The sequence below is a fragment of the Helobdella robusta genome (genome assembly GCF_000326865.2).
Source record: "Helobdella robusta unplaced genomic scaffold HELROscaffold_75, whole genome shotgun sequence".
NCBI classification, from domain to species: Eukaryota; Metazoa; Annelida; class Clitellata; order Rhynchobdellida; family Glossiphoniidae; genus Helobdella; species Helobdella robusta.
In genome coordinates, this window is record NW_008705426.1 from 306,161 (window position 1) to 327,748 (window position 21,588).

A 21,588-nucleotide genomic window follows, 5' to 3' on the forward strand; every position below is an offset into this window, starting at 1 on the left:
TTCTATCACCATCATCACCATCGTCCAATCACATCATCATCACCCCAGTAAGATTCAGAATGAGATCATTAATTTCTTTATATCCATTCGTCACAGCTAAATCTTCGGCGCTGAATCCATCCTGCGATATTTTATTATAACTATTAGTACAATTACAATTATAATAATTGCTTATTATTTTATTATAGTAATAATAATAATTATTAAAATAATTATCATCGTCGTCGTCTTCATCATCAGTACTACCTTATCATATTGGTCAATATCAGCTCCAGCCAATAGGAGCACTCGTACAATATCGATGAAACCTGATTTGGCGGCTAAATGTAGGGCTGTAGATCCCGCCTACCTCGTGAATATTAATAAAGGGGCCATATGAATAAATTATATTTGAAAAATCAAAAAATTAATATTAATTAGTGCGAGTTATATGATGAAAATGAACTTTAAAAATCAGTTTATAACTCATTAAAATAATAAGAACCGCCCCCAAACAAACCTTATTGGTCAGATTGACGTTTATATTTTTAGAGCACATGAGTTGGACCACAGTGTATAATCCGTTTTTAGCCGCAACGTGTAGCGAGGTTTCCTCGTGCTAAATAAAATATGCTAAGTAATTTGAATATGCAAATTAGGTGATTGTAATATGTTAATTAGATAATTTTAATATGTTGATTAGATAGTTATCAATGTTTTTTCCTCACCTGATCTTTTATAGCCATGTTGGCTCCAAGGTAGATGAGCATTGATGCTATCGGGACGTTGGAATTTTTGCATGCTAGATGTAAAGGCGTTTCTCCGGACTGGAAAAGTTTTTAATAAATTCATTCATTCTTTCATTCATTCATTCATTACTTCATTCATTACTTCATTCATTCATTCATTCATTCGTTCATTTGTTGTTATTCATTCGTTTATTTGTTGTTATTCATTCGTTCATTCGTTCATTCATACGCTCGTTTGTTCATTTATTAATTCATTCATCTTTTCATCCGTCATTTATTCATCATTCATTCATCCATTCATTCATTCACTCCTTCATTCATCCGTACCGAATTGAAGATATTGGGATTGGCGCCAGTTAATATGAGAGATTCAACAACGGAGCCATTGGCCATCCTGACGGCCTCATGAAGAACCGTTTCCTTATTCTTGGAATTAAATTTGACGACGATGAAGAAGAAAAAAAAGATGTGGTGATGATGATGATGAAGAAGATGATGGTGGTGATGATGATGAAAAAGAAGATGATGATGGTGGTGATGATGATGATGAAGATGATGATGCTGGTGGTGTTGACGATGGAAAATGATGTAAGTTTAAAAAATTTGTCAACTTAAATGAAATAGCGTCATATAAAAATGAAATAAATACATAGATATATAATAATAGCAATAATAATAATTAGTATAGTTATAATTATTATCAATTATAATTATAATTAAATTCATAATTTCTGAACCTCATTTTGAACGTTTAAATCGGCGTGTTTTTCGAGAAGATAATTCGTAACATCAACTCGGTCCTTTCTCGTTGACAATATCAAAGGGGTGTCGCCATTCTGTTATTATTATTACTACTTCTATTATTATTTGTAATAACAATAATAATAATTATTATTATTATTAATTACTATTATTTATTATTATTGCTATTTGTAATTTTCGCATGTGAAACATTGAAACGCCCATTCATATATCATTCATTTAAAAAATAAGGCTTAAAATTAAATATATCTTCTCAACTAAATTTATGGAAGCCAATAAAAACGCATAAATTTCCATAAATTATGTTAATGATACCCTATCGACGGCATTTATAGAGACCCCCTTGTCAATCAAAATTTTTAGCATTTCTAAATTCCCAGAAGCGGCCGAGATGTGAACTGGAGTCTCGCCTACCTAAAAAATAATTATAATTATTTTATCATAATTATAATATTGATCATAATTATAATTATTTGATCATTATTACAATATTATATTATCATACTATGACCGAATTAGTCAGCGAATTAAGATCCAGCTGCTGAAGGTCAAGGGTTATCAGCTGCTTGGTGACGTCATTCTGGTTGATGGCAGCTGCCCCGCAAGCAGTGAACAGCTTGGAGACAAGAGAGTGGTTGACGTCTGGTGAATCTGAATATGTCTTTGCTGCAGCTGTTGATGATGATGATGAGGAGGGTGGAGATTTGAGAAGCTGCTGCTGCTGCTGCGTTGTGGCCGAGTTCTCTGGAGTTGACTTTTTCATGTCCATATTGTTTTCAATTTTCGCAACGTTTTTCGGATAATTTATACGCAAAATATAAGACAAATTGTTTAAAATACTCTTAAGATACAAAAAATATATACTAAAATACCAAGTCGTTATTACGAAAGTACGAAATATAATTGAATAATAGTTAGACGAGGTATTAAATAATGCCCAAAACTTTATATTAATGCAATACCTATATGACACGTCAATATATGTGAGATGTGTTAATGTACGTTCGTTTTTTTGTTTGTTTGTATGCATATGTATGCATGTATGTATGTATATGTATGTATATGTATGTATATGTATGTATGTATGTGAGAGTGCATATGCAGACCATTGTCCTTTTATTGTTCTGCTGTTTAAAATGCCTCTGAGAAGATAGCTAAAATTATTTTTGGCTCTAGATGCACATATGCATGTCTTTGTGTGTGTATGTGTGTACGTACGTATGAATATATGCGTGTGTGTATGTGCGTATATGTGTATGTATCAATACGACGGGGTATCTAATTCTTTGAATATTTTCCCATGTTAAAAGCAAGCAAGCAGGCCTAGAAATATTGAAACATACATACATACATACATACACACATACATACATACATACATACACACATACATACACACATACATACATACACACATACATACATACATACATACACACACACACACACACACACACACACACACATACACACACACACACACACACACACATACATACATACATACATACACACACAGAGGCAAAAACATAAATACTTTTGCCAAATTTAAAAACAGTTCAACTTTGACAGCATCTACACCTATTAGGCTCTGTATAAGGATTGTTATGAAACTCTGAATAATGTTTTGATGTAAATAAATATATATATATATATATTATATTATTATTATATAAATATATATATATTAATTTACATAAGTTTATATAACATAGCGCATATTTATACAGCATGTTAAAACTAGTCAGATACGGAAGTTTAATTGGTTATAATAAATAAAAAAATTAATAATAAAGACATTAACAATAATTACAACAAGTATAATAATAATCTTTATAATTATTATTATTATTATTCTAGATCCGCCTCTTAAACTAATATAAATAAATAGCTATCCAATTATCAAAATAGCTTTTATGTTATATACATTTGTTTTATATAATAATAATTATATATATTATTATATAAATATATATATATTATATATATATATCATCTATCTAAACATCTTAAAGTTGTAACGTGAACTGTTGCTATATTATAGCAGAATAGTGAAATAAAAGTTACGTTGTAATGCCTTTTAAAAATTCTGTAATCTGTAATTTCGTGAATTAAAATTGTAAAGATTGTAATGATATAGATATCATTAGATACATTTGCGGCGGAAGATACATGTATCTATAAATAAATTAACGTTAAATCTTACGTACGTACTACCCATCCTCATCTCCTTGTACGAAAAGGTATTTAGAAAAATTTTTGCAAAATGCCCATGTGCAAATGGACGATCGAACCAACCGACCTAACAGCCGTACTGAGAATTAGTGAAGATGGCGTCAACGAAGATCCCAACCACAACAATTGCAATAAACTCAAGCCCCCAGACAACTACTGCCATCTAGCCAACATAATTTGCTCAAACATCATTAGGCAGTTGGTCAGTTTAGCCGACAGCGCAGACGGTATTTTCAAGGAGTTAGCCGAACAGAGCTGTCTCGTTTCGAAACGATTCGAGAAATTGAATTTTAGAGTTGCCGAGCTGAGTGAGAAAGCTAAAAACTTGAATCCAACTGTGGAGCTAAGTGAGTTGGTTTGCCTGGCTTATGTGTTAAGTACTTGCTCTGATTCATGTGTAGTTTACGATATTTTCCACAATTGATACAGTATCTTTGGATGATGTCATGCAATGCAAGCCATTTAAAAGTGGTCTTAAACAGTACGCCTCTGGTTCCGGCGGCAGACCCGAAGCGGTTCAAACGGTATTCGATCGAATCGAGCCCATCCCTGATTTTGATAAATGGAATTGTTACAAGTAGGTTTTTGAATGAATGAATGGTGATTATTTCATTTATTAACTAATAATTGATAAACTAATTCAAAAAAACTCAAATTTTTAAAAAATTTAAAACCAGAACGGAAGAGAAAGATCCTAAAAAATTTTATTCGGATCCGAATTTCTTCTTCGAATCATGGTGCGGTCAAATAAAACAGGAAGTGGACAAACTGAAGCCGGCAAGAAAAAAGAAAGTGGTCAGTTTATTGAATGATTAGTTGCTTCATTGATTTGTGGGCTGATTAAATGAATGAATGAATGAACGATTGTTTGAAAGAATATAATTATTGCTTGACTAATTGAACGTAATTTTAAAACCAGGCAAAGAAAAAGGAAGAAATAACAAGGAAGCCACAAAATGTCAACCTCAACAAAATTCAAAACCGCGTAAAAAACGAAATTTTGGGCGGTCGACCTCTGACCGTGAATCAAAATTCCGATAACCAATCGCAGCGCTCAATCAATGTTTCAATAAACTCAGAAGCCAATCAGGTCACAGAACATGACAGAGCATCCTTAAACTCAAAGACGTCTGAAGCCAATCAAAATCCAGCATCTGATTCTATTCAGGTTGCTAGAAATGCTAGCGTGAAGGGAGTCAAAAATACGGACGATGTGATTGGCCCGCAAGGAATTGAGTTTCCGGTGTTTTACGGGGAGGATGTTAATGTTAATGAAAATGGCTAGAAAATTTGTCATTTATTCTTCAAAATTAATTATTTTAATTGCTACAATAACAAAAAATAATATAATTAAAAATGATAACAACCATACCCACAAATATTTCTCTACACAGAGCACATGGGCGACTTGCCGCCACTACCGCTACCACCACTGCCGCTGCTTTTTCCTGGAATTAATGACGTCAATAAAGATAATAATTTTGGAAATTTTAACGACGATAACGAAGACGATTTCATTGCTCCACCCCACCCACCAGCCCTCGCTACGTCACCGTCATCTTCATTTCCTCTTCCGCCAGCGGCACTAAAATCGACTACCAGTGCCACCGCCAACAGGCAGTCTTTGTATACTATCACCAACTTCAGCGATTCTATACCGCTGCCACCCGCACCTCCAAATCAACCGCTGGTTGGTTGTTTGAATGATTGATTAGTTGATTGATTGGTTGGTTGATTGGTTAACTTGTTGAGTGCTTGATTGATTGATTGAATAGTCGACTGACTAGTTGTCTCGACTGGTTAAGTGTTTGATCTATTGCCAAACTGATTGATTGTATAATTGACCGACCAATTTAATGATCGAATCAGGATTTTCCTCAGCCGCCCATACCGCCGCCACCCTTGCCGCAAACGTTTTCGCATGCAGTCGAAGCCGGGCAGTTGAGAAATAAAAACGCTACTGCTGCTACTTCAACTACGACAACGGTTGCTTGATTTGTTGTTTGACTGAATAATAAATTGAATGTATCATAGGTTGAATCATTATTTACTGGCTGGCTCTGATAATTCCTAACATTGCGATTGTCATAATTACTTTAATGCCACACGATTACCACTACCGACGCTGCTGTAGCTACTGCAACAACTACTACTACTTCTACTGATACTAATAAAACAATAAAAATAATAATAATCTCTTACAGAACATCAAAAGCCAGCCGAGTTTGGAAGGCAAGCGGGAATCTAGAGGAGACTTGCTGGCATCCATAAGGAATGGTTCGTTGGCTGACCGACTGATTAGCTAATTATAATATAATAATTGATTGATTAACCAATTATAATAAAATAATGACCGATTAATTGATTGATTGCCTAATTATAATACAATCTTATTAATAATTTCGATCATAATTATTTAGGGATAAAATTGAGAAAAGTTGACGAAGTCAAACGAGAAGTAGCCAGCAATAAAAACGCCGGTAAGAATATAAATCATGGTCATAATAATAATATAATATAATAATAATATAATTATAATTAATAATAACAGGGCAGACCATGTTTGACGTGCAGATGATAATGGAAATGCGTAGGCGAGCGTTAGAGGAGGAGGAAGAGGAGTACGACGAAGATGACGGTGATGATGATAATGATTGGGGCTAAGAATAATAATAATAATTATTATTATAACTATAATAATTATTATTAATAATTATAATAATTATTTTCATTATATTAACGCAATTTTTGTAACGACGATGATTAAGATTGATTGAACTAACAAACGGTATAAATGAGTAGATGAATGAATAGATGAATGAATGAATGAATGAATGAATGATGGAAAGACTGATTGAATGGATGAACGAATGAATGATAAGAGACATTGCTTACTTCGTATTTCTTGCTTCTTTCTTAAAATTATCAAGCCAAGCGCCGTGAATATGTTTTTTGATGAATTTTAAAATTCATTAATTTAACAAAGAATTAAAAATCGATCCATCATTCATTCATCCATTCATTCAATCAATCATTTCTAGCCACGTTTAAAAATAAAAACCATTTAATATTATTAATATCATTAGCATGACTTTGGCAGATAACAATAACAGTTATAAGAACAAGTTGGCAGCGAATCAAAAGTCAATTTATGTAAATGTAAAGGTAAAAAATCAATCAACCACTCACTCACTCAATCAATCAATCAATCAACCACCCACTAACTCAATCATTCAATCAATCATTCTACGACACATTTAACTACCAACATTACGTACGCTACAGATTCTCGAAAGCAAAAGATAAAAATAAAATGGAATACAAAACTGGTCCCATTCATTTCAAATAAAACTAATTCAAATAATAATAATAATCTAAATTCATTATTATAATCATTATTATAACTATTATTATTATTATTATTAATTACAACGTAGGTTTTTTTGGGAAATAAGCCGAAACTAAAGGCGGGTTGTGCTTATTATGTAATTTATTATTATTGTTATTATTATTGTTGTTGTTATTGACATTTTGTAAGACATTACTTGAAGGACTATTATTATTAATATTATTAATGTTATTATTGTTTCTGTTATTGTTGCTGTTGATGTTTTGCTTGCTGTCCATATTGTTTTTTGATCTTAGGTGAGAGGAGATTGGCGTTTTGTTGCTGCTGCTGTTGATGTTGTTGTTGATGACGTTGCTAATGACGTCATCGTCCAGGTGGTTCTTATTGAATACGATGGTTGGTCTCAGGTACTTCTGGTCAATGAAGTCTTCACTGGGACAACAACAATAACAATAATAATAATAATTATACAAATAATAATAATGATAATAATAATAATATGATTAATAACTGAAATGTTAATAAGTTAAATTACAGACATCAGTCAAGCTTACCAGCTTATCGGTCGATTTTTATTATTCCTATTATTATTATTGTTGTTGTTATTATTATTATTGTTGTTGTTGTTGTTGTTTTCTGGACCATCATCAAATGCGACGTTCGTCTTGATGCCGTAACACTCGACACGTGGTTTGTTGCTGTTGTTGTTTTTCACCTGAGTGAATGAATGAGTGAACGAACGAATGAATGAATGAATGAATGAGTGAGTGAATGAATGATCGAAGGAATGAATGAAACAACGATTACTGAATGAATAAATGAAAGAGTGAAGGAACGAATTAAGAAACCAACTTATCGGTTCAATCAATCATGTAACCAGCCGATCTACTAACCTCACTCAGATAGTTGGCTCCAGTGAAATTTTCACCAGCCATCGAATCAAACACCTTGTAATTAACATAAATTTGCATAAAACTGAATGGATTAACATAAATTAATATAAATTTGCATACTTTTGTACTGCTAATCGGGCAAATGTTAGCCATTTCGGTGCTATTCAAGTTGGAAATTTGAGAATCGTTGACTTGCTTGCTTAACCATGCTATAACTGATGATGATGAAGATGACGACGACGACGAAGATGACGATAATTTATTTCCTATATCATCACGTCACCAGATCACCATCACATCACAATCATCACCATCATTACCATCGCCATCGTCATCATCATCTCACCATTCTCGTTGGTGTGTAAGATTCTTTTACTTTCACTCAGTTGCAGTAGGAGCATCTCCTTCTCGTCTTCCAAGGCTGCCTTCTGAGATTTCATATCAGAGATAACTTTCTCTAAACTGAATGGATAAATGAATGAACGAATGAATGGATGAATGAATGAATAAATAAATGAATGAATGAATGAATGAACGAATTAATTAAATAGACCTTTCATTTATCTTCTTATGTTCTTCAGTCTCCTTGTTCTTCTCTTCCAGAATTTTTTCCTGCTCCATGGCTATCTGACTTCTCATTTTTACCTGCCATCATCATCGACATCATCATCATCATCAGCAGCAGCAGCAGCTGTTGCATCATCCTCTCCATCACCAACAACATCGCCGTCGTCATCATCACAAACAACAACAACAGCAACAACAAACTTTAGCAGATAACGTTTTATTATCTTCTCTCAACTTGGTGATAATCTCATTGGCCTTCTGCACCTCTCCGACTAGCTTCTTCACCGAGAGATTCAACTTCATGCTCTCCTTGCGTTTGTCGTTTAACTCTTCTTCGATCTTTTTCTGATTGGTTGGTTGGTTGATTGATTGAAATATTGGTTGGTAGATTGATAAATTGAATGACCAAGCAATCGACAAAAAGAAACATCACTCAAAATCTAACATTCAACATCTTTTCAGTTTGTAGTTGTTCATTGGCTTTGGTCACTAATTCGTCTCTATCTTTAACTTTCTGCTCAGCTAAAGCTAACTTCGTGTTTAGATCAGTTGATCGCCTTTCTAGGTCAACCAATTCAGCTGCTGAGTTAGCTGCATCACGCTGGGATGAGTTGAGTTCAGCTCGATGACGTTTCAAGTCATCCTCAAGTTTGTTTATTCTAGATTTGTAGTCATTCGACTGTGATTCAAGTTTGTTGCGACTTTCTGATAAGGACTGTGTGTGTGTGTGTGTGTGTGTGTGGGGGTGTGTGTGTTTGAGAAGGAATGTTAGTTTATTAGTTTTATTAGTTGAATGATTTGGTGTAATTTGATTTGTTGTTAACATCGTCGTCATCATCATCATCGCCATCATTGAAACAATCGTCATCACGACCGCCCGTATCATACAACCAATCCCAATCACTTGAACACTCCTCTCAAGCTCCACATTTTTATTCTCAAGTTGTTTCATGTTCTTGTTCATCAGCCTTTCAGCCTCTCTTTTTTCAGTTTCAAATCTATGTACCATGTTTGACTGATCCTTAATGAAAAAAGTTTAAATTAGTGTCTGTTATAATCTGTATCAACTAACTAATTATAACTATCGTTGTCATCATCATTAATATAATATTTATTACTACATGTACAAATGCATGTGGTTTTAAAAGTGAAACTGAAACTGTACCCTCTCAAAGTTATTTCTACATTCTTCAAGTTGGAAATCCCGATTTGTTTTCAGATTGTCATTTTCTGCCTTCAAGTTAGCCAGCTGCTCTCTACACTGCTTGAGCTGTGCCGAAGAATCAAATTCAACTTGGTCTAATTTCAATTTGGTCTGTTCATATCTGTCCTATTGTTGACATGAAAAAAAGATTATAAATAATAACGCTTAATAACCAGCTCATCTTTTTATTATTTCATTCATTCATCTCATTCATCCATCAATCCACTTGTTAACAATCAATCGAAACTTGATTACCAGCCAATCAAAGTACACCGACAGACTGCACCAGCCAATCAAATCACGCCAACGAAACCCGACAACCAGTCAAATCATCGCAACCTTCATTTTCTTCAATCCATCCAGCAAATAATTCTTAACATCAGCATCTGAGCCAGGCATGAAATTTAAAGTAAGATGATTCAGGTGTTTGAACTCGTTCATCTCCACAACAACCATGTGACCTTGAGAACATGAACCCACGCCTCCGCTGAACGACAAGGTCAGAACGAATCTGGGTTAAGTTCAAAAATAAAGAAATTCAAGTTGTAATTAGATTTCTCGCTTAAATTGAATTATAAAAAAGATATATAATTTTGTTTCAAATGTGAACAAAGATGATATAAAAAAAGGCCACCATCCAATCTTACTTATTTGGTTCTTTGGAATTTTTATCCATGCATCCTTCTAACAGGTCCATCACTTTTTGTGGAAAGGACCCAAAATCTATTAATAACCCTTGCTGGGATTTCAATCTAGAAAACATTATTTTATAGATTATTATATAACAGTAAGAATTTCTTCTATAAACTATTAAATAAGAGAGTGAGAAAAAGAAAGACAGAAACAGAGAGAAAAAGAGAAATCACAAACATTTGAAAATCTTCTTCAGCCATTCTCAGCTGATAGAGAAAAAATAAATCATTTTCGTCTGTTAGGCGCATAAATATCTCCTGTTTTTAAAAAATATTCAACTATTTAGAATAAAACAATTAAATATAAGACGATAATTATAATTATTAACAAAAACTATGATTAAAATAAATAATAATATTATTAATAATTGACTTTTCTCATGGTGTGCTGTATTTCAATGGTAAACAATAACTCCACCCTTCTGTTGTAATAAAAAATATTAATATTTTTAGTAATTATTGCAATAAATATTACAATATAAGTAGTAATTATGAATAATTATAACATAAATAATTAACAATGAGAATAATTTTAATAATTCCAAAACAAATACAACCTTCTGTCATCCTCTTGGATTATTACAATTGGTAACTTCTTGGAATACAAAACTTTTGTGGACATTTTCATTTATTTTTCATTTAGGCTCTAATTAACATAACATAAACGTCAATTTTTACACAAATTTGTTTAATAATAACCAAAATATATTTAATTATATTATATATCTGTATTTTAGAGTTATTTAGAATTTTAAATAAAATATAATTGAATGACCAATCCAACAAACAAAATTGTCAATATTACCATTAAAGTTATTATATTTTTGAAATTTATATTTAAAAATTAGCCGAAAACAAAATTAAATATTATTAAAAATTAATTATTAAATAAACAAAATGTTATTGGACTGCTGCTAATGACGCTGAAGCAAAGTTTAACAATTTTTCGTAACTTAATTTTTATATAGCTAAAATCAAAATTTTTATGTAAATTTAAAAATTATTTTCAAAAAATGAAACGAAATACAAACAAATTATTCAAGAAAATGCCGAATTTTAATAAAAAATTTGAAAACTTCATTGAAATGTTTTGAAACTTTTTCACTTATTGACTCCCTGGCTACAATTTGGTTAAAATTTAAACTAAGTTTAATAAAACCTTTTTTTAGTTATTTTTAAAATTTATATTTTAAATTTTTTTAAATTTATTTTATAAAGAATAATTTACGTTTAAATTGATTTTATTTCGATAAAAACCGTGTAAATTTTATTTAAATTTACTTTTAAATTATAAATTTACTTTTTGCACAAAATTTAAAACTAAACTTAAGTTTTAAAAACTCGGCGGTTTTAACACAAACAAAGCAAAACTTAGTAGAGTGTTGCGAAGACTCATTCCAATTTTTGTAAAATTTACAAATTTACAATTGTCTTACACTTAAAAAATGGAATTAAGTGCCGAACAAAAAAAACGAATTGAAGAAAATCGTTTGAAAGCTCTTCAGCTGAGAGCTCAGAAAAAATCCCCCAACCCCACACTGACTACAGTTAATCTTAATGTTAATCTTAATGTAAATCCGGACATAAAAAACAGCTTTAACAACATAAATAATAATAATTATAAAACGTTTCATGACACCAATTCAGTTAGTAGTAGTAGTTTTAACCATAACCAGAAAGTTATTTTTTCAAATCAACAATTAGAAGTTAAGTCTGGGGAATCTTTTTATAATAATAAAATTAAAAATAATAATAGGTTGCCTAACAACAACTATAATAACACTAAAAATGGTGGCTCAATTAATTCTAGAAGTAATAATAAAAAGTCATCTGAAGCAAAATCTGTATGTGAAAAAGTAAAACTTAAATTTGTTCTAATCTCAAAGGAAAGATTTTTAGCTGAATCACAATTCTTTGCACCATTGATTGAATTATTCAAAATGGCTTCTACTAAGCAATATGGTGGTTTCTTTTTATTTTATAGTCATTTTTTGTTACATTGTTTTTTTTTGTTAATGTTCTCTAATGATACTGCTTATATATACTACAATTAGTTATATTGTTATCATTGCTCTTTTTTCAGATACCCATACAAAGCAGTGGTCCTTTTCGCTGAGTGAATATCTGTGGCTAAGTAAGAATGTAATAATTATTATTATGTATAAAATAGTAATAATTTTTAATAATTATAATTGAAGCTCTAATGATTTGACGATGGCAATAATGCTGATATTAATTATTGATGCAAGCAGAAGACACATTCATAATTACATTAACACATAATACATATTCACATATAGAAAGAAACACACATATACATTCATACATACACACTTGTACAGAAAAAGAAATAACGACGAAAATGAAAGATGTATTAACACTTGAAGACCTACCGAATGTTGTTCTCAAAGTTTTTAGTGATAAAATAAATAAAAAATCCAACAATAACAATGATAATAGTATTAATTTTAGCAATAACTCTGCCTCAACAATTTTAAATTTGTCAGCCATCGATAGTAAGCTGACTTCAACATTACTACCATTCCAGAGAGAGGGTGTCGAGTTGGTTAATGTTAATCTAACTTTTAACGTTTATTTTGTTGTTTTTTGTCGTCATTTCGTTGCTCTACTGACATCTTTGATGTTGTTTTGTCGGAAAAACCGCAAAAATATTAACTACAATATCAATGTGGCATCAACAACAACATCAAACAAAACACAATATGATTCATCCTGAATGAATGAATGAACGAACGAGTGAATGAATGAATGAATGACAACAACATCAAATACACACCCAAGCAGATTTGCCGTGAAAAATGGCGGGAGGTTGTTGATAGCAGACGACATGGGGCTGGGAAAAACATTGCAGGCAATTTGCACTGCACGTTTTTACGGCCATGAGTGGCCTCTTCTCATCTTAACACCGTCTTCAGTTCGTTTTAGCTGGAAACAGGTTCATCATTTTTATAATTATTAACTTGTTTTAGTATAATTTTTGTAATTTAAAATAATAAATATTTGTGTTATTTCCACAACACAGCAATTGCTTAACTGGCTACCTGACACACTGACCAATGGCGATGAAGACGTCAAGGTCATCATCAGGGCCAGTGAGGATTGCTCTAAGGCCAGTGTTGTCATCGTCAGCTATGATCTACTCTCCCGCTGCCAACAGAAAATCCTGGATAGGAGATTTCAAGTCGTTATAGCGGTTGGTTTTGGTCGTCTTATTTTTTTTCACTCTTTCGTTCACATACTCATCCATTTGTCCTTTCGTTCATTTATTCGCTCATTCATTCAATCATTGACTCATTCATTTATATGCTCATTCATTCATGCGCTCCTTCATTCATTCATATAGGATGAATCTCACTGCTTGAAGAATAGCAAAGCAGTTCGAACAAAGAATGCTCTGCCAATATTAAAAGTTTGTCGCTAAATTATTATCATTATTTTCATGATTATTATAATAATAATTAATTATATAATTAATAATTATAACCATAATAAGGCGGCCAAAAGGGTGATATTGTTATCAGGGACACCGGCTCTATCTAGACCCGTCGAATTATTCTCCCAACTGTCGGCCATTGATTACAAAATTTTCACTAATTTTCACGAGTACGGCGTCCGATACTGTAACGGCAGGGAGGTTGTTTGGGGCGTGGCTAATTATTATTCATAAAGAGACTGGGGCGTGGCTAATTATTTTTACATTATTATTATTATTATTTCGTCCCAAGTTACCGTGGGGCTGGGATTTTTCTGGCTCGTCGAATTTAGAAGAGTTGAGAATCGTTATGGAAGAAAAATTCATAATTAGGTAAAGTTAAAACTTTAATTAATTATTAAATATTATCATGATCGAGTGACAACGCCATCATCGCAGGCGCCTGAAGAAAGATGTATTGAAACAGCTGCCAAGTAAACTTCGGACTCTGGTCGTCCTTGACCCGAACTCCATCAAGGTCGACAAGGTCATGAAAAGGTCACACGTCATCGTAGAACAAACTAAGGTTGTGATTGTGATAATTATATGCTAATGAAGGTGATAGTTATTATTTATTATCATTTTTACTGGTTATTAGTGCCAAGAGAGGAAAGCCTTACTTGAATACTTTCATCAAACAGCTGAAGCCAAAACGAACGCCATATGGTAAGTGACGTCATAATACAAAATAATAACAATAAAAACAATAATAATAACAACAATAATAATTATATCCCGGCAGTGATTACGTGAGTGACTTGTTGGATTCGAGTAGAAAATTCCTTCTATTCGCTCACCACCAGAGTGTACTAGACGCTGTCGAAATTTCTGTCAAAAATGTTATTATTATCGTTGATATTATTGTTATTTTTAAAATTATTCTTATTATTATCTTTATTATCGTCAAAAGAAATCTTATGAGTATGTGAGGATTGATGGCAGAACTAATGCAGAGCAGAGAAACTATTTCTGTGAAGTTAGTGGATAGGTGGATGAATGAATAAATATTTGATTGGATGAATAAGCAAACTGGTGAATGAATAAAACATCAAATGAACGAATAAAAGAATGGTTGAGCGAACGCTTGAACAAACAAGAATCGTTATTGTTAATTTTAAATTTTGAAATCCAACCAGAAATTTCAGACGAATCCCGACGTAAAGATAGCCATTTTGAGTATCATGGCAGCCAACGCAGGAATCAATTTGTCGTCTGCCAATCTCGTCGTGTTTGGGGAACTTTTTTGGAACCCTGGGGTGTCTGCTTCTATTTTTTTTAATTTGTACATTTCGTCATTTCATTGAAAAGTTATAACTAGGCAATGCATTTGACAATCCTCTTTCAGACTCATGTTTGCAGATTATCATCAGCCAATCATATCTTCATACCCTAGTTCATAACCAATCATTAATCATGTTTCTTATTTACCAAATCTCACCGACCAACCAATTTTTAGATTTTGGTTCAGGCAGAAGATAGAGCTCACCGGATTGGCCAAATTGATTCAGTAAACATCCAATACTTACTAGCTAGAAACACATCTGACGATTTCATCTGGTGAAATAATATAATTTTATTTAAAAATAATAACTATTAATAATGTTATTTATTAATTCATCATAATATTTCTAGGAATATGGTGCAAAAAAAGTTGGAACTTCTAGGCAAAGCTGGATTGTCCGGTGATGATTTTGCCGACAGTGAAACTAAATATGCCGTGGCGAGTTTATTTCCGTTTCTCTTATTACTACTAATATCGTCATATTATTATTTTTACTACTTTTTCATTCATAAGGATTCTAAGCAGAAGAATCTGGATTGCTATTTCGCGAAAGACAGCAGCAACAGCAAAAACGAAAATATTAATATCAATGACAATTATGACAATGCGTCATTTGATGTCAGTGACGATCTCTTATTGGCCGATTTATCGTCTTTTGATTTCGATAACGAAATGAATAATAACGACAACAATAATAGTGATGATAAAATTGATCGTAGCGGATTTGATGATGATGACAACGATTTGTTGTTGAACTGTGACGATGGTAATGTACTCGAACGTGGTGATACTGATGAAAAAGATGATGATGGTGATTGGGACGACGATGATGATGGTGCAAAAATAATCAAAAAACCTAAGAAAGAATAAGAAAGAATTTTTCAAAACTTCAGTCAACCAATCACATTCCTAGGTTTAAATTCACCAAATCTCATCGACCAGTCACATTTCTAGACCCAATTTTATAAAATTTCGGCAACCAATAAATTTACTCCACCAAATTCAATCAGCCAATCATATTCATAATTTCTCGTCAACATAATTTCGTATTTATTTATATATTATATATACATACATGACCTTAAAATTAAAGTTTCATTCATTTATTCGTTAATTAATTCTACTTTTCACAGAGTTTAACTTTTGTTTAATTCTTGTTCCTAAGACCCACAACGTAACAAGAGAGGGAATATAGTGATGTCTTATCTTTTCGTGATAATAATAATAATATGACGTCATTTTCTCAAAAAAAAAAACAAAATCACATAACTAGTGTTCATTCATCTCTGCATCGTCACCCGCTAAATAGATACGTAGCATCAGAAACGCGAGTACGAGTTTACACATTTTTAAACAAAATTTTTTAAACCAATGAAAACTTAAACGTGAAAACCCATAAGATTTATTCATATTATTAATCGTTTATTATTAATATTACTCTTATTGATTATTTAATAATTAATTATTTTCATTCATTCATTTGGTTTGAGGGTTGGGGGTGGTTCAAAATTTAAACAGGACACTGTGGCCCAACTCTGGAGACCACCCTGGTCGATGCTTGAAGACTGGATGCTGTAAAGTAAAAATTAAGTATAATAGAATAATTATTAATTATAATATAAATTATAATATTATTTAATTATGACCATAAAAAGTATAATGTATTATTGTATTAATAACATCCAACACGTTTATTTCAGTCCATTTAACGCGCTAACTTTAACCCATAGAGCAAGCAAATTATTCTCAAACAGCTGTTTGTTAGCATATTAATTAGTTTTAACCCCTCCTCCTAATATGTTAATTAGAATTTAGGCTCCACCCACTTCCTCAGCGAGCCTATCGTAGACGAACTGGTCATCCGGTTTCATCATTATCTCCGGGCAGTCCCATGGCTGTGGCATGGTGAAGAGGTGGTACTTGTCTATGTCGTTCTCCAAGCTGTTGATGATGATAATGTTGATATGTGTGGTGGTAGTGATAATGATCATGATGATGATATGTATGGTGGTAGTGATAATGATGATGATGATGTTGGTGATGACGATGAAACGAGAAGGAAAATCAACATAAGAAAGTTGACAAAATTACAGAAGGTTGGTTTGAAAACCGTCATCCATATCCTCATCATCAATAAAAATATCCTCATCATCATCATCAATAAGAATATAAATATCATCATCATCAATAAGAACATCATCATCGTCATCATCATCAACGTCATTACTGACAACAGCCTCATCTCCATGAGAGTATCATCATCACTTCTGTTCCAGTCTTCGAATCTCGGATCATCTTTATCCTCACCTTCCAGTTTCAACCACTGCAATTCCTCTATTATCTGGATGATGAGTGAGAGAATGAATGACAGAAAGAGTGAATGAATGAATCAATCAATCAAAGAATGAATGAATGAACATACCACATCCATGTCGACATTGTTGGCAATTTCAGTCCAATCAACTTCAACAACCTCACCATGTTTCCTTGATGCATGGATGAATAAAAACGAATGGAATGGAATGGATGAATGAATGGATGGATAGATGAATGAATGGATGGATGAATGAATGATCGACCAATTCATCAACCAATCGGTACCTGAACTCAGGGAGAAATTGATTTTTGTACGAGTCCTCTATGGCTTTCAGGTACTTTTCAGTTAGATTTCGGGCGCCAACTTCTGATGGCTGAGGAATTATAATAACTATTATTACAACACTAATTACTATTATTGTAATTTTTGGTCAAATGAAAGATCATAAATACACAAACAATTTTTCTCTTCTGAATTCTTTCTTTAATGACATCGACTGGAGCATCTAGGTAGATGGTAAGGTGTGGTTTCATCAGCTCACATATACTCTGATTCATCAGCGTTCTGTAATACTTTACAACTGGGGTTGATAATAGTTGTTTCTATAATAATCATAATTATTTCTATAATTATGAAAATGAGAGTGTAGCAGTAATTATTATATTTAAACAGTGAAACACCATCATAATCATCATCACCATTGTTATTGCACCATCGTCCTCATCATCATCATCAGGAACTCACACTCCGGAGTGCACCAGCCGACACTTCTAAGGGCATTAACGTAGACAGCGTCAGAGTAAACAGACGTAGCCATGACAACTCCCTGGCCTAATTTCAATAATAATTAAGATGGCAGTAGTTATAATAAACAGAATAATATTAATAGAGCAACCAACTCTAACTTTAAAATTCACATAGAGATGAAACATATACAGATACACCATCACCGACAATGAAAATATTAGCAATGAACAAACGGACCAGTGTTTAGCAAATGCTTAAGGGCCTCGCAGTAATAGAAAAATTTCTCCCTATACCAGTTGATCAGCAACTTTCCAACAGTTCCTTTCTCAGGATGAGGATCTTTATAGAAGTCAGCTAGATCATAGAACTTGGCTGATTCAGGTAACATGTCATTCAGGGTCCTGACATCCATCTTATAATCATTGTTAGTGAAAACGGCACGATCAGAGAGGGGGCCAAAGTACTCCATGTCAAAACCGGCAGCCAATCTTTTGGCAAAATTGGATTTGCCAACAGCAATGTTTCCTTCAACTACTATGATCTGTTTTTGGTTAATTTTTCAGTTTTTAAAAGAAAATTTAATGGTCAACAATACAAAAAACATCTTCGATGGAAGTATTACATCACATTACATTATAATATAATTTGAAACGTGATAGAGAGAGAGAGAGAGAGAGAGAGAGACAGAGAGAGAGAGAGACAGATCAACAAAATAATAAATAAAAATTTGAAATCACCTTGCTGTTTTCATTGAATCTTTTCAGGGCCTTATCATAATATGCATGAAAAGTCGTGTAGGGTTTGAGTTTGTATGGGAAGGGTTCGGCGTAGGGATATTTTTCTCCGTACGTGGCCTTCAAGGTGGCCACCTGAGTTCTATTTATTGCAGCAGACGAAATCGGAAAAAGAAAGTTTTTGCCATTTTTAAGCACCGCTGATCCGATCAGTTGTGAAGGTATCTTGGATGAAAACATTATCGCTGCAGAGTGAAATAACAAAAATTTAATTTAATCTTAAAAATCTATTTCTAAACAAATAAAAAAAAGCTCTAAATTTGAATAAAAATTTAATTTAAAATACAACAAAATGATCGACCTTATAGTTTATGTTTAACAGCGATGTACCGAAACTAATCGATTGATTACTCACGTTCGTAATACTCGATTCTTTTTTGAAAGATTTTAAAATCAGTTTTAGCTCCACTATCAAGCTTTAAGATGTTAAATGCAAACACTGAAAGAATTTGCTAATGCTGACGAAAAACAACGAAACAGCCAGCGATCAAGTTGAGGCATTCACCAACGCCCAACGTAGTTAAAAAAATTGATACTTAGGTGGAAAGCAGACAATGCGAAGTAACGATTGAAACATTAAAAACAAACAACAAAGCTTTCTTTAATAAAAATCAAACCATTGACAACAATCCATCTAAGCATTAAACATTTAACCATTAAATTTATTGAAAAAAACTATTTTATGATATTTGTTTCACTATTCATCCAACATATTAATTACTTAAATATACAAATTTAAAAAAATTTTCATTTAAATTGGCCATTTCCATTGATTATGTGGGGGTTCTTTGACAGGTCCCTCCCATGGCTTCCACTCCAACATTTTCCTAGCCAGTGTCAACTCTTTTTCTGCCTGAACAATCAGCTCTTCAGCCATTCCTCCATTGATTTTAGCCTCTAGTTTTGCAATATTTGGTTCTGAGTGCACTGCTGCTAAACGATCCTGAATTATAATCTGAAAATTTAAGTAGTTGGTTATTTTTAGTCATTAAAGTAGTAACCAAATGTGGCCACAATTGATTGATTAGGGAGATAATAATTCTTTAGTAAGCATTATAAATTAACAATTTCAATTGAAATGTTAGAATGTTCAAGCAAATAAAACAAATTACTTGTGAATTAATATCCAAAAATGATCAATCAATTATTTAAAATAACTAAAACTAACTGTTAAGTTAATCAACAACTATCCTACTGAACTGACAAACACAAACTAATCTCCAACCTGAGTTTTTTGTCTATACCCAGCAGATGCAGGCATCTTTTGCAAGACAGCCAGCAGTTTATCATACAAAATGACTAAAGATTTGTGGGGGTCCTTAGCTACAGCCAATCCTGTCAAACCTGTTGTCTTCTTCAACAAACCAGCCATGATTTTTAGTTACAAGAGCTGAACATTGTCAACAAAAATTTATGAAAATATATACATTTTACAGTTAAAAAAACTCCTAATGTTATTTACATTTTAAAACATTTGCATGTTATTTTATTATATTGATTTATGACATTTTTTACAATTTATTAAGATTAGATTAGACATTAGGTCAGGTTATTATTATTAGGTTTATCTTTATACTTTACTACAGTTTACTTTACACTTTACAGGTTTACAACACTTTTAATTTTAATATTTAATTTTAGAGTTTTAGATTTTTACAAAATTAGGAAATTAAATAAATATAAAAAACTTTAAAATTATAAATACCAAAACTCTAACAAATCTAAATTTAACTAACCTAGTTGTTAAGGAAGCAATCAATCTTTAAACAACAATTTTTTAAACTAAAAAAAATCTCGACCTTCGCTATATTATCGCCTTCAAAATAACCTAGACAAAATAGCGAAAAAAGTAGTACGTAATGTAACTAGAAAACACTAAAGACCATATATATAGAATATAGCATATCATATCATATTATTTGATATTCCATATATATGACTCAGACTAAATGGATATGCTTCAAATCAAATTATTCCATATCTATTTAAACAGGTCAGGTATTCAGCAGAACAGTGCAGTAGTAGTCAATATTATCAAAGAATAACTCATCGAAATATGAGAAACCTTTTTTCTATTAATCCACACCTGATGGAAAATATCTCACAAAGTCGCCAATCAGTTTGTTTGTATGTATGTTTGTTTGTATGTATGTTTGTTTGTATGTATGTTTGTTTGTATGTATGTTTGTTTGTATGTATGTTTGTATGTATGTTTGTTTGTTTGTATGTTTGTTTGTATGTTTGTTTGTATGTATGTTTGTTTGTATGTATGTTTGTTTGTATGTATGTTTGTTTGTATGTATGTTTGTTTGTATGTATGTTTGTTTGTATGTATGTTTGTTTGTATGTATGTTTGTTTGTATGTATGTTTGTTTGTATGTATGTTTGTTTGTATGTATGTTTGTTTGTATGTATGTTTGTTTGTATGTATGTTTGTTTGTATGTTTGTTTGTATGTATGTTTGTTTGTATGTATGTTTGTTTGTATGTATGTTTGTTTGTATGTATGTTTGTTTGTATGTATGT

General features: G+C 32.1%; 5 protein-coding genes across 5 annotated transcripts; 2 read left to right on the top strand and 3 right to left on the bottom strand.

Annotated features, from left to right (window-relative positions):
• Positions 1-3,756: 3,756 nt before the first annotated feature.
• Positions 3,757-6,389, top strand: HELRODRAFT_181744 (hypothetical protein; the record flags this gene model as incomplete). The annotated part of the gene is made up of 8 exons (XM_009031530.1): positions 3,757-4,072; positions 4,155-4,302; positions 4,403-4,520; positions 4,645-4,992; positions 5,595-5,711; positions 5,930-6,002; positions 6,146-6,205; positions 6,277-6,389. 8 exons carry the CDS (start codon positions 3,757-3,759, stop codon positions 6,387-6,389), a joined length of 1,293 nt encoding a protein of 430 aa, XP_009029778.1.
• Positions 6,390-7,317: 928 nt separating this feature from the next.
• HELRODRAFT_194391 (hypothetical protein) lies at positions 7,318-11,521 on the bottom strand (the record flags this gene model as incomplete). The annotated part of the gene is made up of 16 exons (XM_009031531.1): positions 10,988-11,521; positions 10,804-10,852; positions 10,609-10,688; positions 10,386-10,490; positions 10,078-10,249; positions 9,700-9,864; positions 9,439-9,555; positions 8,980-9,249; positions 8,736-8,843; positions 8,521-8,612; positions 8,314-8,429; positions 8,088-8,182; positions 7,968-8,021; positions 7,629-7,789; positions 7,437-7,506; positions 7,318-7,344 (listed from the first exon to the last, which is right to left on the bottom strand). Exons 1-16 carry the CDS (start codon positions 11,056-11,058, stop codon positions 7,318-7,320), a joined length of 1,752 nt encoding a protein of 583 aa, XP_009029779.1. The 5' UTR covers positions 11,059-11,521.
• A 354-nt stretch (positions 11,522-11,875) lies between these two features.
• Positions 11,876-16,159, top strand: HELRODRAFT_194392 (hypothetical protein; the record flags this gene model as incomplete). Its single annotated transcript, XM_009031532.1, has 15 exons — positions 11,876-12,395; positions 12,773-12,992; positions 13,236-13,386; positions 13,474-13,644; positions 13,795-13,860; positions 13,945-14,085; positions 14,177-14,256; positions 14,323-14,449; positions 14,522-14,589; positions 14,666-14,762; positions 14,834-14,899; positions 15,060-15,179; positions 15,380-15,480; positions 15,556-16,016; positions 16,119-16,159. 15 exons carry the CDS (start codon positions 11,876-11,878, stop codon positions 16,157-16,159), a joined length of 2,430 nt encoding a protein of 809 aa, XP_009029780.1.
• A 549-nt stretch (positions 16,160-16,708) lies between these two features.
• HELRODRAFT_181747 (hypothetical protein) lies at positions 16,709-19,243 on the bottom strand (the record flags this gene model as incomplete). The annotated part of the gene is made up of 8 exons (XM_009031533.1): positions 16,709-16,777; positions 17,032-17,146; positions 17,437-17,546; positions 17,797-17,895; positions 17,981-18,102; positions 18,267-18,353; positions 18,507-18,810; positions 19,007-19,243. The coding sequence occupies 8 exons, from the start codon at positions 19,241-19,243 to the stop codon at positions 16,709-16,711; spliced, it is 1,143 nt and encodes a 380-aa protein (XP_009029781.1).
• A 571-nt stretch (positions 19,244-19,814) lies between these two features.
• On the bottom strand, positions 19,815-20,435 carry HELRODRAFT_181748 (hypothetical protein; the record flags this gene model as incomplete). Its single annotated transcript, XM_009031534.1, has 2 exons — positions 19,815-20,018; positions 20,289-20,435. The coding sequence occupies 2 exons, from the start codon at positions 20,433-20,435 to the stop codon at positions 19,815-19,817; spliced, it is 351 nt and encodes a 116-aa protein (XP_009029782.1).
• Positions 20,436-21,588: the final 1,153 nt, after the last annotated feature.